The 15,479-nt window shown below is 34.7% G+C and overlaps 3 protein-coding genes across 4 annotated transcripts in view; 2 read left to right on the top strand and 1 right to left on the bottom strand.

The window, feature by feature from the left end:
* Nucleotides 1-96: 96 nt before the first annotated feature.
* On the top strand, nucleotides 97-6,407 carry LOC145730773 (meiosis-specific nuclear structural protein 1-like). The gene is made up of 8 exons (XM_081982152.1): nucleotides 97-232; nucleotides 353-633; nucleotides 1,051-1,174; nucleotides 1,231-1,485; nucleotides 1,536-1,675; nucleotides 1,724-1,802; nucleotides 5,953-6,156; nucleotides 6,219-6,407. Exons 1-8 carry the CDS (start codon nucleotides 230-232, stop codon nucleotides 6,405-6,407), a joined length of 1,275 nt encoding a protein of 424 aa, XP_081838278.1. The 5' UTR covers nucleotides 97-229.
* On the bottom strand, nucleotides 1,804-3,003 carry LOC145730775 (calaxin-like). The gene is made up of 5 exons (XM_081982156.1): nucleotides 2,846-3,003; nucleotides 2,614-2,795; nucleotides 2,364-2,558; nucleotides 2,193-2,303; nucleotides 1,804-2,139 (listed from the first exon to the last, which is right to left on the bottom strand). Exons 1-5 carry the CDS (start codon nucleotides 2,958-2,960, stop codon nucleotides 1,954-1,956), a joined length of 789 nt encoding a protein of 262 aa, XP_081838282.1. The 5' UTR covers nucleotides 2,961-3,003; the 3' UTR covers nucleotides 1,804-1,953.
* Nucleotides 6,408-6,892: 485 nt separating the features above from the next.
* zfh1 (Zn finger homeodomain 1) overlaps nucleotides 6,893-15,479 on the top strand; it is a 200,471-nt gene continuing 191,884 nt past the window's right edge. The window contains exon 1 of one of the 2 annotated variants that reach the window (XM_081982137.1): nucleotides 6,893-7,370. In XM_081982137.1, the coding sequence (XP_081838263.1) occupies nucleotides 7,319-7,370 (52 nt within the window). In that variant the 5' untranslated portion in view covers nucleotides 6,893-7,318. The remainder of the gene's footprint in view (nucleotides 7,371-15,479) is intronic. The other variant, XM_081982135.1, reaches the window with a different exon arrangement.

Genomic DNA, 15,479 nt, shown 5'->3' with positions numbered 1-15,479 from the left:
ACAGGACAGCAATCTAATCTGTTACTCATCACGTGTGAAAGTGCTTTGAAACGCGAAGTAGCATCACGTGGTAGGTCCGAACTGGGAAGACAGGAAGAAGTGAAGCAGCAAGTAGTGGATCGTTTGTCATTTGTCACATTTTGTTTTGTTTTTATTTACTTAATTTGAATTTCTACATTCTACAAAATAGTTTCTTTAAAACTTTTTAAAGTTAATTTAAAACTCCAATATGGTAAGCACCCTCACATAATAATAATAAACTGTACCTTTTAATAATAGTGTATTTTCCATAATTGTTTTCAACAGGGATTTTTTGTCACAATTTGCTTCAGAATATGTGGTTTTCTAACAGGAATTGCATAAAAACCGTGAAGAGGAGCTTCGCAATGCACAACTGAAGCAACTGAAAGAGGACAAGCTTCAGTTAAGCAAGCTGAAAATGGAGGAGAAAACTTGTTTTGGAAACTTGGTTAGATACATGAATAAACAGAGATGTGAATTCGAAGAGGAGCAAAGAATTCATGATCAAACTGTACAGTCAGCCCTTAACGAATACTCCCACGATCAGGAAAATAATCTGGCTAGAGAAGTTAGTAATTTGAAAAGAGAGGAAATCAGACAGCTTAAACTGAGGTAATGTTTGTTTAACTACCTAGTTTGCTTCTACCATTATCTACATTCAGTAGTTGAAATGTCCCTATAAAATTATGCTACAGAATGATTATCCTGTGCTGCAATATGCAGTTTTAAAAAAGCTAAGATGGCTTTACAATGCAAATAGTATAAGTTATAGTTAAAATTAATAATTGTTCAATTTTTTTAAGGTCATTTTCACTGCTCCTCAATTAATTTTCCCTTTCACAATCTTTTATTTCAGAGAATACAGATTTTTTAACTTTATTAATTAATTTTTTACCTAATAAAGTCCAATTTTTGCCACTTATTTTATCTCTTATTAATTATTTTGGTGGTTCTGTTGAAACATTCAAACACTCACTTTTACCCTTCCTGTCATCCTGAATCTCACTTAAGTATTATTACCAATATCAGACAACAGTTGAGAGAAAACAGTCAGGAACTGCGAGATTTAGAAAGGAAATTAAAAGCTGCCTATGTAAATAAGGAACTGGCAGCTCAAATTGCACAAAAACAGGCTGAAAAAATTAATGAAAAGGTATATATTTTACAGTCTTTTTTCATGAACAACAACTAACATTGTAACCTAAATAGATACAAGAAAGAAGAGCGCAAGAAATTCTTTCGGAAGCGCGCGTTCAAGAAGAAGAATTTAAACGAATCCTAGCTGAGGAGGAAATAAAGAAAAAAGCTCAATATAAAAAAGAGTTGCAGGAACAAATGATTTTAGGGGCGCAATCCAAACGATACCTGTATGAGGAATTCCTGAGGGAGAAAAAAATGATTGATGATATTATACAAAGAATACATGATGAAGATGAAAGAGAAATGCAAGAGCGCATGTGCAAAGTAAGGTTTCATGTTACAAACGTTTGTATTTTTATTAATTTGTTGTCCAGATGAAGAAAACTAGGGAAGAAATGATGGCATTCAAAGCTGCTCAGGAGGAATGGAAGAAAAAAATGAAGATGGAAATTGAAGAGGAAAATAGAAGGATTCTGGAATTCTTACAAAAGAAAAGCGCAGACTCTTCAGCCAGGTAAGGAGTGAGTTTGTTTTAAGGTTTGTTAAATCAAATTATTTTTAGATTGGAAGAACAGAAACGTCGAGAGGAGGCTAAAGCTCAAATTCAAGAAAACCTAGCCAGGCGGATGTATGAGGAAAATGTAAGTTAATAAATCATTTTTATTTTTTGAAATATTCAAGTGTCACCAATCTAGGTGGTATTTGTTAGCTACAGAAAAACTTGTGATTTATTAGAGTTAACAAAATCTAGAATATAAACCAAGTATTTACTGTTAAAATAGACTGAGAGTATTACAGTAAGGGTGAGGTGGCTGTGAAAGTTGATAGGAAAGAATACACAGCGTGTCTTGAAGGCAAACATTGACCGAAAGCTTCCAAGAGCATCGGATTTTTCAAAACTGATTTTCTGTAGTCATGATACGAAATTTTTCCATCACGATCCAAGTCCATTTTTTTTGTAACTACTTCGATTAAGTCCTTAAAAGGAAAGTTGCATGTGGGGTGCAATATACTATTTGTGCGCAAATTACCCTTGCAGATTCTTCAGCGTCTTCCTCTCCACTTTGACTGATTAACGATGTACGTAACAGTTGAAAAAGATTGTCCCTCGCTAAAATTCCATCAGCCATAGAGTCGTAAACCTGCACAAAAAATTATTTTTTGAGGTTATTTGGTATTGCTTTTTTTTACGAGTAAATCACTGAAAAACAGTATCGTATTTTCTCGTCAAGGGTTCCTCTTAAAAACAGTGATAAGGTTGATGCCCAAGTGTCCATGGAAATGCAGGAGCTTGGCCCTTTATCAATTGCGTAGAATATCCGATCCATTAGGGAGTCATTGGTCATATCCAAGACACAATGGAGAATATCTCTAAATTGCATTTTTGACATACCTTCCTATAATTGTTTTTTTTTAAGCTACATTATCTTAGAATGCAAGAAATATGACTACTTGTTGTGGGTTTTGAATTTTACCCTCCTTTGCTATTTTGTAATAAATGAGCAAAATACATTCCAGTTCTCGAAAAGAAAAATGCAGTCGCTTTTCTAGTTTTTCAATTAAGTACTGATTGCGCTTTTTGAATCTGGTTTCTTCCATTGAGTCCATGGACAAGTCCAGAGGACCGGACATACCTATACATTTTACTTTAGTATTCACTCTGCGGGACATTGCAATACGTTACCTCTAGTAACATTTTCTCTGCGTTCTCGAAACAGTTTTTTTCGTAAAAATTGGTCTTTGGCTTTGGCTATAACTCGGAAAACACCCAAAAAAGCCGGCGAGGGGGCGTCCCCCATCTTGCAAGAAAAAAAATAACCGTGAAAGCCGGAAAAAGTTAAATTTTTATAAAATCAATTTATCTGTATGTCATTACAGGTGACATTAAAAAGGTTAAAGCATCTTACACATTTAAAGAGATGTTTTATGGTACGTGCAGCATTTGCGTGAATCCAAACACAGTGGTTAGTTTGTGATTGGGGGGTCTGGGGGCGATATAGGTGCCACCGTATTTTTTTTTAATGAAATTGATGTCATTTTGTTTATTTAACTTAGTTCTACCCAAAAAAAGGTGGATGAAGCTGTTTTTTTGGGAAAAAATCGTTAAAAAAACGCTTTAAAAGTGGTCAGGTTACACCAAGTCTAAGAAAAATTCCTCCCTCTTACTACTGGAAATGTGCAACGTTGCCAAAGCGAAGGTTCAAGAAAACGATATAAGACATTTAACATAAGGGTTTAATCGTTAAATAGCTTAAATATTAAAAAAGTATTTTTAGTTTTTACATGCAAAGTGATACTTTCCTCTCTATAATAATTACTGTTGGCAATGCTAACCTTAGTGGCCGATTCATATACAGGGTGTCCCATAAGTAATAGTAAATAATTTAATGACGTATTTATGGGGTCAAAATAAATCAATTAAGAACAACTTATCTCAGACAAAAAGTCAACAGAAACAGAAATACAAGGGGTCAAAGTTATTATTTTAAAATGCATTTTTTCACTTAACACGCGTTTTCCTGGGAGTTTCTTGCTAAAATTAGGTATTTGAGGGTTTCCGAGGGTGCCAAATTTGATAGAGATATAGAGGTTACCATCTAAAACCAGTGATTTGCTTTAAAATCACTCTAACTTTTTTCTGATAAGGCGAAGTGACTGAAATCTGAGTATCGATTTTCCAATATTTTTTTAACAAAAAAGGTATACTTAGTTGGCATCCTTAAGATCAACAGTTCACGAGATATTTGCAATTAAAGTATTCGGTGCCTAACATGATTGCAATTTGTAATCTTCTTGGAGGATAGAACCTTAGATCATTTCTTATTACAAGTGAGAAATTACTTAAACAAAAATTTTCTGAATCGTTGAATTGTTCGGAGAAGCCAAATATTATGACCAGCACCAAGTTCGAAAATTGGTCCTCCAGATTTTTACCTGAAGCATTTTGTGTATGAAGAAATAATAGATAACCAAGGCAAGTTATTAATTTCAACTTAAAATGGTGTTGAGACATTTTGGAACAATAATAGACAGTTATTTCAACCAATTTAAAAAAAAATAAAAATTATGAATGCATTGAGGTCAATATTTTAATTGCAAAAAACTCGAAAACCGTTTGTCTTTGGGATACTTACGGTATATTTTTTTTGGCAAAAAGATATTGGAAAACAAATATTCGGGTTACAGCTGTCACTTGGCTATACCAGAAAAAAGTTATGTCGATTTTAAAGCGAATTATGTTCTGCAGATGGCGACCTCTGCGTGCTGGCTTAAAACTGCGTTGATTATCAAATTTGCTATTTTCAAAAACCTCCAATCATCTAATTATACCAAGTTATTCATGAGTAATTAAAAAAAGACCATTTTAAAAAAATTACTTTGACCCCCTGTATTTCTGTTTTCGTTGACATTTCGTCTGAGGTAAGTTGTAATTATTTTGGTCCCTTAAATCCGCTATTAAATTATTTACTATTACTTATGGGACACCTTGTATATGTAGCAATAATTATTAAGATCTCAAAAAGAGAAAAAATATGGAAAACTTCCATTTAAAGAAATAAAAATTAATTTTCAGAATGACTTTACTAATTTTGAACAGAAAAGCAGAAGGCGAACTCTGTAACGAATAACAAGGAAATTTCTTTGCTATCATAGAAAACCCTCCGCTATCGTAATATATGGTACTCTCTACGTTTCGATTGACGAAAATTATTATTTGGCACTCAACGTAACTATTCGGGTTGTGCAAGATAGAAAGACCAAATGAGGTCTTGCTATGATTTTATCTCGCTTGGGGCTATGAAATGTTGTATTTTTCAATCTTTCTTTTCCGTCGTCTTCTAAAATTCAAATGTTTTGTTTTTTAACCTTTACGCCAGTGTCAACATTTTGTCAATAAGGTTGGGTTGGGGACCAATTAATTGTGTTTGCACCTCCCTTTCTTTGTTTTTGAGTTTTTAATTAAAGTGTTAATGTATCTATTAGTTATTGTTATTGAGGTGTAAGCTGTTCTGTTAATGGTTGTGTTATGGCTATGTGGGTTCCATTAACACATCCTAAAATCCCACACTACTTCCTTCACAAAATGTTGTATAAAAATTGGTATCATATTATAAACTGAAAAATATTAATGATCTAATAAGAAAATAAGAAACTTAAAACTGAAGAGACAACTATAATAAATAAAACCAACAACAATAATGGCAACGAAACAGACTATTTTATAATGCAAACTTTGACACCTACGATTAATTACTCAGAAAGAAAGTAAAAAACGTAGAATTATTCAAATTATTGTCATTCATTCTTGTCATTAACCCTGAATACGACGAAACAAATAAAAGCCATAGATTTATTACTAGAAATTAATCAATGTTTTTAGGACCGATAGGTTCCCGTTTTTAGTTGATGGTGTCAGCCGAATGTGATAGAAAATAGCTTAGAGAGTACCAACAGTTAGTAGAAAGACATTTTCTTTGGAGTTTGCCTCCAGTTTTGTTTGACAACGTTGCTAGGGTTGTTAGGCACCAAACAAAATGTTCAACAATGAATGATGAATGATGCTGGTGGTGTTGGTACCGATCAAAAACAAGTCATTTATGTTTAGTATTGAGAATGCGATAAGAAAGAAAATAACGTGAAAATATGAGTTTTTCCTGTGAGAAAGTGATTCATCCATCCTTATTTTGGTAAAAGTAAGTTAAATAAACAATCTGACATTTCATCAAAAAATAACTAAAAACACGGTGGCACCTAAATCGCACCAGTATCGTAAGGGCATTTTTTTCTTAGTTAAAAAAGAAGGAACGAGAAGAAATCCTGCAAGATTTGATGCTAGAGGAGCAAAGAGAAGCTGCGGAAGAAAGATACAGACAAGACATGGAAAAACAAATTAGACAACGGCTTGAAACTAGAGACTCTTTAGCTCTGCAACTGAAAGAAAAAGAGGAACGTCTCAGACAGGAAGCGGCAGAGGATGCCAAGTACAAAGAGCAGGTTTTGACTTAAATACTGGCCGACTAATTCATGTGTAATAATAATTTTTCTGTTAATTGAAGCTGTTGGAGAAAATGGCGGAAGATGAGAAACTTGAGCAAATGTCGGCGCAAAAACGCCGTATGAAAATGTTGCAATTGAAACGAGATGTAGAGGAAATGATGACTGATCGCAGACAGAGACGAGCTGAAGAAATGCAACTGTTTATTAAGCTTCAAGAGCAGGAGAACGAAGAAATGGCCAAAAGGTAAATAAATTCGTTTATATCTTATTTGGTTCTTATAGCTCAATTTAAATTTTTTTTAAAGGAAGAAAATCATCGAGGAGGAGCGTATTGCCCTACTTAAAAAACATGTTAAACACCTTGTCGGTTATTTACCTAAAGGTTTGTTACGACCGGATGATATTCCACATCTTGGAGGTGATATTGAAGAAACTTAAAGACTGATGATTGAGTTTGGTATGATAAGTATTTTTGTACCAAAACGATTATACTTTTGCAATAAAAAAGTCATTTTACTTCTTTTTTTTACGAGCAAAGTTAGTGTAGATGACAACTATTTTGGCCAGGTCATGCATTAATATCATCCCTCCAAAAAACTTTAACACATGGGTAATTTTTTTACTATATTTTATGTTTTCTTCAATACGACTGGCGCCATCCATCGCCGTCCTCATAAACCTGCGTTCCCGCTTGTTTTATTCACGAAGCCCGGCCCATTTCCCGTTGCATATGGCCTCGCGGTCCTTCGAGCCAGACTGAAAATGTCGATCAGCTGATGTCTGGCCGACCATTCTGTCCGGTCATTAGACCGGTTAATCTAAATGAACGTCCATTTTTGATCCGACCGGTGTGTTGCGGTTGCAAAAGTGCATCAACGTGTACAGGTAGGAGTAACCTGTGTCAGGTGCGCCAATGAGAACGATCAGGTTACGTCCAATGGCAAATGAGCCTTCGTGTTTGTGTCGGAGGTCGGAGGATCGGCGATGTTAAGGTGAGTTTCCACAAGGCCCGCGTATGCGAGGGGTGCAGTAAACGCGGAAAATCTATCAGGAAATTTCGTACGACGTGTGGGATTTCGCGCTAGTTTTTCCGTTTGACACGTTTCGGTGACGGCGGTGTTCTTGATGGGACCCAGCGAGAATTTGAAACGTCGACAGCATGTCCGAATCAGGAACGGCTCGCAGGAAGCAAGTGAAACCAAAAAGAACAGGTAGTTAACTGCTTTCAAATATTTTCAATTACAAATTTACATATTTGTACAGTGTTTACATTCTGTACCGTAGAGGGGTGGGGGGGAATGGGACACGAGGGTGGGGGTATGTTACATGTGCTCGGTTGTTTACATCGTACACGTGCGTTGTTCCTTATTGCGCAAGCCCCTGAAATACAGGGTGCTATAAAATTTCGGATTGTTTTAAATATGTCAAGGAAATTGGTATGATTAATATTTAATAATCATAAAATTTTTAACAATCACTGACATTATACAGCTACGGAAATTTTGAGTTTTAATACTTTTAAGTAATCCCAGGATAAGAAGAGTAGAGAGTATTTCAAATCAAAACGCTCTGGACAAATATTCCTGATGAAGTGGTCACGTGACCAACTGTTCAGAATACCTTTCAAGTACAGTGAAAAGGAACAAATCCAGAAGGAAAAAATGTCTGGAAAACATTATTAACACTAAGTGTTGTTTTCAAGTTTGTTTAATTTGTTGATTGATGCAACATTTTAAAGAGGGTTTCCGATGCTTTAGGCATTTCCAAATCTACTACTACGAACAAGCGAAGTCGCTGTGTTATCCAGTAGATTTTCTTAACGAAACGTAAATATACAGGAATGACAGAAAATCAACGGTATGAAAAGACAACCAATGAAACATCACGTCAAAGATAATGAAAACTTTCTTTTTTGTATTTTACACCAATCAAAATTCCAATTTTAGAAGGTAATGCTGTAGAAGTACAACACCAGCTTAATATATAATTTATTGTAGCCCCGGTCTTAAGTTATAACCTAAAACTATAATAATTTTAACAAATGAATTTTGCTGGTGATTGTGACGCAACAGTCAGAAGTCGCTGAACAGAGAGTACAAAGTTATGCCAGTTTTCTTTTTTGCTGTAGATATCTTTAACTGCAAAAAAACGTTAGTAAAAACCACACTCATTTGGTACACCATATACGCAAAAGTCTCATGTGACGTAGAAAAAGCCAATTGTCCCGTCTCTCTTCTGCTTATAACGAACTGAGCAAAACAAAATAAGTATAATATGTCTTAGGTATATGAATTTTTACAAAGTTTCAACTGCCATTCACTGAATCACATTTTAATGTCGTTGCACGTGGCATGTTGCCGTATCATTTTGGTCAAGTGTTAATAAATTTGACACCAATGCACTGATGGTTACCAAGAATAAATAATTTGCCTCCCGACTATAGACTTCCATCTACGTTACGGAGTTGAAGAGTCTCTAATTACGTCACGGGGAATCGTGCTAAGCTCATTTTAACATTTTATTTAAGCCTTTTAAACTAGGCCGATTTTTGGACATTGACGACGTGGTTAAAGCTCAAGTTATGAGGTTGCGCTCTGCTACAAAATTTCGGACACCCTGTATAGTGATTGTCAAGGTGTTTTCAAATTAAAAAATCATGCAATTTACACACATACATCCAAAATCCATCTCAAACCTCTAATGGTTAAATCTTTTACATCGTTTTAATTTAATAAAGTATTTTTAGGCTAAATAAAGGTAGAATTAGAGGGTTTTTCTATCGGCGAATATGCGTAATTATTTCAAAAACCTCAGTTAACGAAGATTTAATAAAGCCAGCAGTTTATATCAGACCAGCTCTTTAAGCCACTATAAATATCAAGATGGCATTTTTTTGGATTAGTTAGCCTAATAATTTAGAAGTCCCAATAAATCCTCGCATATGTAAACATTGTCATTATTTGTTAAATACGAAATAATTATTACATTGTTTTTTACCTTTACTGGTTGCTCCTCACCTACTTTGGTGATTTCACCATTTTGATTAGTTCCCTTGAACCGTGACTCTTAGTTCATAAACCACCAAATAAACAAACTTTGGTATCCTAAATTACAGTTTAGAGTGCAAGTGAGGATGCTGGAAGAGAGTTTAATCTGTCATCCTGGGCATTTGTCTTCAAGCTAGACATAACAAAAGGTAGAAATGTTCCAACTGTTGGATAATTTGTACGTTAACATAGGTAGAATCTGAGTGAATAATCGTCCTGAGATATAATTGCGAAACTGGAATGGTCTATAATAATTTTTGGGTTAATACCCGGCTTGCTACACACACACACAGACAACTACAGTTAATGAAAACAAACCATTTTTACAAACTATTGGCTGATGTTTGTTTTCTTGTTTGCTTACTTACAAATTGTGATAATTTTAGAACTTTACCGCTGATTTATATGCAGCAAACTGGAAAACAAAATGATCGAAGAAGTTAATTGCATATCCACGCCACTGTCAAAACACTCACAACAAACAAGCCATGGAAGTACAGGGTTAATCCCGAGAGTTATAACAGTCTTGGCCGTTGAAATTGCCAGAATTGGTTCGTCTTATCCGTGTAATGAACTTGTCAGGAAAGTAATCAACACGCCTCACCGTTGGAAAGGTGATATGGACCTGTCGACCTCAATACCGTTCTCCAGGTCTCCGAAGCCACGAGCGATTAATGGGCTCTCGAAGATTGTCTTGTCTATTCTTGGATAGAAACTACGTCCAACATCCGACAAACTTTACTACATTGTATCAGTAATTGGGGGTGTTAGCTAAAAGTGTGTTTCTGTTTCTCTTTCCATCCCCCTTCTTAACAACTGGCAAGTATCTGCGGTGACCTGGCAGGTGACACAAACACTCGCACAAGGCATGTTAATTTAATAGATTAATTAAGTAAGTGGCAAGATGAGGTAAAACAACTTGGGAGAAAGTTAATTTTCACCCTGATGCTTCTGGGTTTCGGTTATAATGTGAACGTTTACGTTAAATAAGATGTAAAATTTTGTACAGTTATCTGGCTGTTAAGAGTTTGTACCTGACATACTATCTATCTTTCTAACAATGATGTATCATACGTAAACCAACCCAAATTGTTAAAGTTGGACCGTGTCGAAATCCACTTAAGTTTGCATTTAACTAGAAGATATCCGAAATTAGGTTTGACAATGCTTTAATGAGTAACGACCCTCACCTGGAAGCCACGTAGTCGTTTCCCCAGCAACCGCTAAGGCCAATTTGCATACTAAAATCTTTGTCATTGTTAATTGAAGTAGTTCGAATGCCACCGGCTATTTCGGATGACGAAGTTTGGCTTGAAGGAGTGCTATCTTAATATTCAATATTCTCTGCAGTGGAAGTTTTGATGTGGAGATAATAATGTAATTTTAAAGGAATTTAACAGCTTTCAAAACGTTGCACTGACTAGATTTTGCTGTCGAAGCTTTACCGTTTGTTATCGGACAGCTATTATATGAGTCAGATGCTGCCAAAGCAAGGTGCAAACACGTTCTGCTCGATCAGGAAAAACCGTGAGACATCTGCAATTTTTACCTGCAGCAATACGAACTGATAAGTGTGCATAAACAAAGGATGTCATTAAACACCAGATCTGGTGACCTGGAAACATTTAACAAAAACGTCAGTTATAAGCGATGTGTAAGTTACTGCATCATAATTTTCTTGTTGCGGATATTTTATTTACTTATTACATTTAGAAGGGGTTTAGTTTCGAATTAACATGGGCAAACAGCCAATTTCTATCCCGCTAAATTAAATTTACTAGTGTTGGCACATTTACAGAAATGGTTTAATCCTTATCATCAGTAATATATGTTTTGGAAAACCGACGCGAAATAATTAGCTTGATGCAAGATGATTTACTGATGGTGTTATCCAAAAGGTTTGCAAAAGAGTTTAAAGTAAATTCTAGTGGTCTTGGATTAACACTTTTTGTAATACATGTATGTGTATTGTTTTGCAAAAAAGGTTTAATTTCTTTGAAACTGCTTTTAAAAGCTTTCAATGATAATTGAAAGTCTACGAGAATTTGAAACGAAATCCAGTAAATACCACGCAAAGGAGAGGAAGATCTAATATTCACTGATTAGTAGAAATTTAAGGAGACTGCTAAACTTTTACGACGTAGCAGTAAAGTAACAGCAAATTCGATTAAAAAGACCCTTACCTGTTCCCTACCGCAGGTCGTTAAGTGAGTCCCTAATCTTTTAAAGCGTTGCCATGATGCCTTAATAATCTTGCCTAATCTAATAATGGTCATCATTAAAATGGAGAGTGCGCGCAGATAAATTCGACGGTTATTGTTACCGTCTTCGGTAATTACTTTTCGGGAGGAATTAAGCAAAATTGATAGGAATGAAAAGAGCCACCTTTCTGAACTCGTCAAATGTTTGTTTTTCCTGCACCGGTAGCCATCAAAAATGTTTGCAGTCACGCTGACTCTGACAATGATTAAGCGACTCTCCCACTCGTCTCAATTACCATGATAACTTTATAACAGGCGCTGAATTTGGTCCATTACTAAAGTAAACAAGATGGATCAGGTAGAATTATTTATCTGGCGAGTCGTTTAGGTGGGCATGATAAATTAACACTACTTTCTGGAACCGTCATCGAGACGCCATCACACTTCAGGACTTCCAACTATATAATTTTTCTTTTTTTTTCACGGCATGTGTGGAAACTCTTTAAAAAAAAAGATTAACGTGATGCCATTTAAGTTTTCAGGATCTTTTCATATTTAAATTAACTAAAACTCTTTTAAGAGGAGTGTACTAAATCGAAAATAAGTAGAGCAAAGATTCTATTCCTGCTAAAAAGTAACTTCTCCACTAAATCAAACTAGTTGGGAAAAAGGTTTTTGACGTTTTGTGAGCATAAATTAAAATATGTGATCGTAAAAACATCGTCAAGAGAGTTATATTTGATAATATAAGTCTCATAGAGTTTTTTTAGTTATTAGAAATATTAAAACGAAATGGTTTTTGAATTTTCAGTGCTGTCAAGTTAAACTTCAGTACATTATTGTTGTAAATGAGTTAATAAGACACATGGAAAGTCACTGAAGTGAACAAGCAAAAGGAAACCATTGAACAAATGTTCGAGAAATGTTTAAATGAGCAAAACATGTTGGAATCAACATATGGACTGTCCAGTTTGTTAGTTACTTGTAAGTGCTTCAACAAATTACTAATGTTTCCAGATGATTTTACCACTTTTAAGTCATTTATTTTAGTAAAATACTGCAGGTAAAACTTTTCTTTCTTTTTGGACGATTTGACAGTTTCTGCTTTAACACCCCTGAACTCGGTTATTTTGACAGTTATAGGGTGTCCCAATATACCAATTTGAAGCCCTTGAAAACCTTCTTTGATCACCCTATATAATATCTAGGAAAAGTATCAAATAATATTGAGTTACTTAAGAATAAAGGTAGAGTCGACTAAACTGAAATCTGAATTTGACAGTTTCTAAGTTAACAGTTCATAATTCAATTTGTATGACAGTTACAAGGTGGTTCAAAATACTATTTGTAGCCATTGAAAACCACTTTTGGTCATTCTATATAGTATCTAGGAAAAGTATCAAATAATATTGAGTTACTTAAGAATAAAGGTAGAGTCGACTAAACTGAAATCTGAATTTGACAGTTTCTAAGTTAACAGTTCATAATTCAATTTGTATGACAGTTACAAAGTTTTTCAAAATACCCATTTGTAGCCATTGAAAACCACTTTTGATCATCCTATATAATATCTAGGAAAAGTATCAAATAATATTGAGTTACTTAAGAATAAAGGTAGAGTCGACTAAACTGAAATCTAAATTAGACAGTTTCTAATTTAACAGTTCATAACTCAATTTGTATGACAGTTACAGGGTGGTTCAAAATACCAATTTGTAGCCATTGAAAACCACTTTTGGTCATCCTATATAGTATCTAGGAAAAGTATCAAATAATATTGAGTTACTTAAAAATAAAGGTAGAGTCGACTAAACTGAAATCTAAATTAGACAGTTTCCAATTTAACCGTTCATAACTCAATTTGTATGACAGTTACAAGGTGGTTCAAAATACAAATAGTAGCCCTTGAAATCCTTATTCGACCACCCTATATAGTTTCTATATTAAAGTATCAAATAATTGAATTATTCAAGAATAAACAGGGTGAACTAAATTACAATCTAATATTGACAGCTTTTAATTCAACAGTTTGTAACTCTGTTTTTGTGGCTGCTACAGGGTGGTTCAGAATACCAACTTGTAGCTCTTGAAACCCTCCTTTGACTACCCTATACAGTATTTAGGAAAAGTATCAAATAATTCAGTTATTTAAGGATAGAATGGAAAATGGCTTGCATGATCCTATTTTGGTGCTCTCAAGTCATAAAACTTTTCAAAATGGCCTCAACTGACCTTATAAACTAATGTCATAAAGAGATAGAAAGAGAGGTCAGATTAGCTTTATCCAAACGGTTAATACATTACATGACACTATAGAGCAAAGCTGAAACGATCAGCAAACAGCTGATTTCTATTATTGTTTTCTGAGTCACTTTAAGAAGTAATTTAACGAAAATAAAAAGACAACAAAATGCTCAATGATTACTTGCATGAAAAAGTGTTTTATCCGTTTATAAATTGGACAATAGAAGTTATTCTGGTGATTATACTAATATGACAGTTTCCTAAATATTTATAGATGTTTCAGGAAAAAGAAGCTAAAAAACAATATAACAAAGACAATTTCGTGTACCTTTGAAGGGAATCAATCATTCGCCTGTCTCAATAAATCAATTATTAATCCGATACGGTGATTTATTCGATACTCATAAATTCAGCTGCTATTCTCTCCATAAGGCTGAACAAGGTAACCGACGTGTTTCTTGGGATAATCGATGTAGCGGAAGAAATAATGATTTTGTATATTTTTTCCTTTCATCCTTATCTTTTTCAGTCTGGCTAGTTTTAAAGACAAAGTCGTGTAGGTGTAATGAAATTAATCCTTCAGAAGAAGTGTCTCTAATCCAATTTAAAATCGTAATAGTCAACAGTCATTTTACGTGAAACTGGAAGCTTTCAAGCACCTTGGGTCAAGTGAAAGGTCCAAGTCCTCACACCGCAACTATTAGTAGCTATGGCAACTCTTTAATTAAGTCTTGCCGCCCTTTGGGACTAAATTGTCGACCTCAAAGACTGGCCCTTGTCCACCGTTTCGCACCTTCGTGCAGCCTAACTTAATTACATCCAGACTTTTATATTCGCTTCACCTTTATTATCACTATTATACTTTACCTTTATTTCGCTGTCGCTCGGCAAGGTTTGTCCCCGAGGGAAAAGGGCTCAGTGTTGTCTTCCACAGGAATTTTTCCGCTTTAGTGGCTCGGATCGAATTATGAATCTTTTATATTGCCTTGATGCGATCAGATTATTGCCTTTTAAAGTCTCGTAGTTATTTTTTTTTACCTAAACACTTAAAAACTCTTAAACACAACATCAGTTCTTGTAATTTCTTTTAATCATCACTTGAAAGTTTGTTTGAGACTGCAAACTGAAATCACCAGAATCAATTCTAGTTTATGGCGCTTCGTATCAGATTAAAAGTTTTCCTGAAACTTTTCCATACCGAAAAGGTAATAAGTCGTGCTTGACCATTAAAGGGACATGGCAGAGGTGCAGAAAAAGCAATATTAGCGCAGCTACACCTGTTCGGCACAATATTCTTTTCGTTTCGGGATTTTGACCGCAATCTGGCGCCCTTTTGCAGTCGTTATAAGGGGAGAGTTGTCTTCAGATTTTCATTAACACCATCTGGCATACACGTGATTTGACCCACGCGTTTGTACACCTACGGTTTTTATGGCGTTTTTATTACGTAGGGTTTGTTACAAAGCCAAAAAATATCTGAAATACCGTATACTACTAGATTAAAACATTAGATATTTGGCTAAATCCAGAAGTCAAAGGGGAGCCATAACTTAGTTTAGGTCTCTTTTTCGCAGGTTAAGTAGGATATAAAAGGAAGCTCGATTTTCTTTAGAATGCTCTCTGAGGTCTTGCTAGAATTCAATATGTCCATACGAAGAAAAGTTATCGGATACTTACAGCAGTCTGATTTTTATTTGACTGTTAGAATTTTTTGAAAGCGTCGCATTTAGAGATTTAAATTGTCAGCTAAAGATTCTAAATTAAAAAAAATCAGTGTTAAGCAGATTTTACACCGGAGGTTGATTGTTATTCATAAAGCAATTTCAAG

This window comes from Ips typographus, linkage group LG6, assembly GCF_016097725.1.
Source record: "Ips typographus isolate SLU linkage group LG6, UJ_Ityp_2.0, whole genome shotgun sequence".
NCBI classification, from domain to species: Eukaryota; Metazoa; Arthropoda; class Insecta; order Coleoptera; family Curculionidae; genus Ips; species Ips typographus.
This window is presented reverse-complemented; position numbering and strand designations above follow the sequence as displayed.

What these genes read in the sequence shown, in the direction of transcription:
- LOC145730773 (XM_081982152.1), top strand. An exon ending in TGCAAGAGCGCATGTGCAAA is followed by an intron (nt 1,486 to 1,535) that starts GTAAGGTTTCAT and finishes TTTGTTGTCCAG; the next exon opens with ATGAAGAAAACTAGGGAAGA. An exon ending in GGCGGATGTATGAGGAAAAT is followed by an intron (nt 1,803 to 5,952) that starts GTAAGTTAATAA and finishes TTTTTTTCTTAG; the next exon opens with TTAAAAAAGAAGGAACGAGA.
- LOC145730775 (XM_081982156.1), bottom strand. Translation starts at nt 2,960, where the DNA reads ATGGGGGACGCCCCCTCGCCGGCTTTTTTGGGTGTTTTCCGAGTTATA. An exon ending in CAGAGAAAATGTTACTAGAG is followed by an intron (nt 2,796 to 2,845) that starts GTAACGTATTGC and finishes TAAAATGTATAG; the next exon opens with GTATGTCCGGTCCTCTGGAC. An exon ending in AAATACGATACTGTTTTTCA is followed by an intron (nt 2,304 to 2,363) that starts GTGATTTACTCG and finishes TTTTTTGTGCAG; the next exon opens with GTTTACGACTCTATGGCTGA.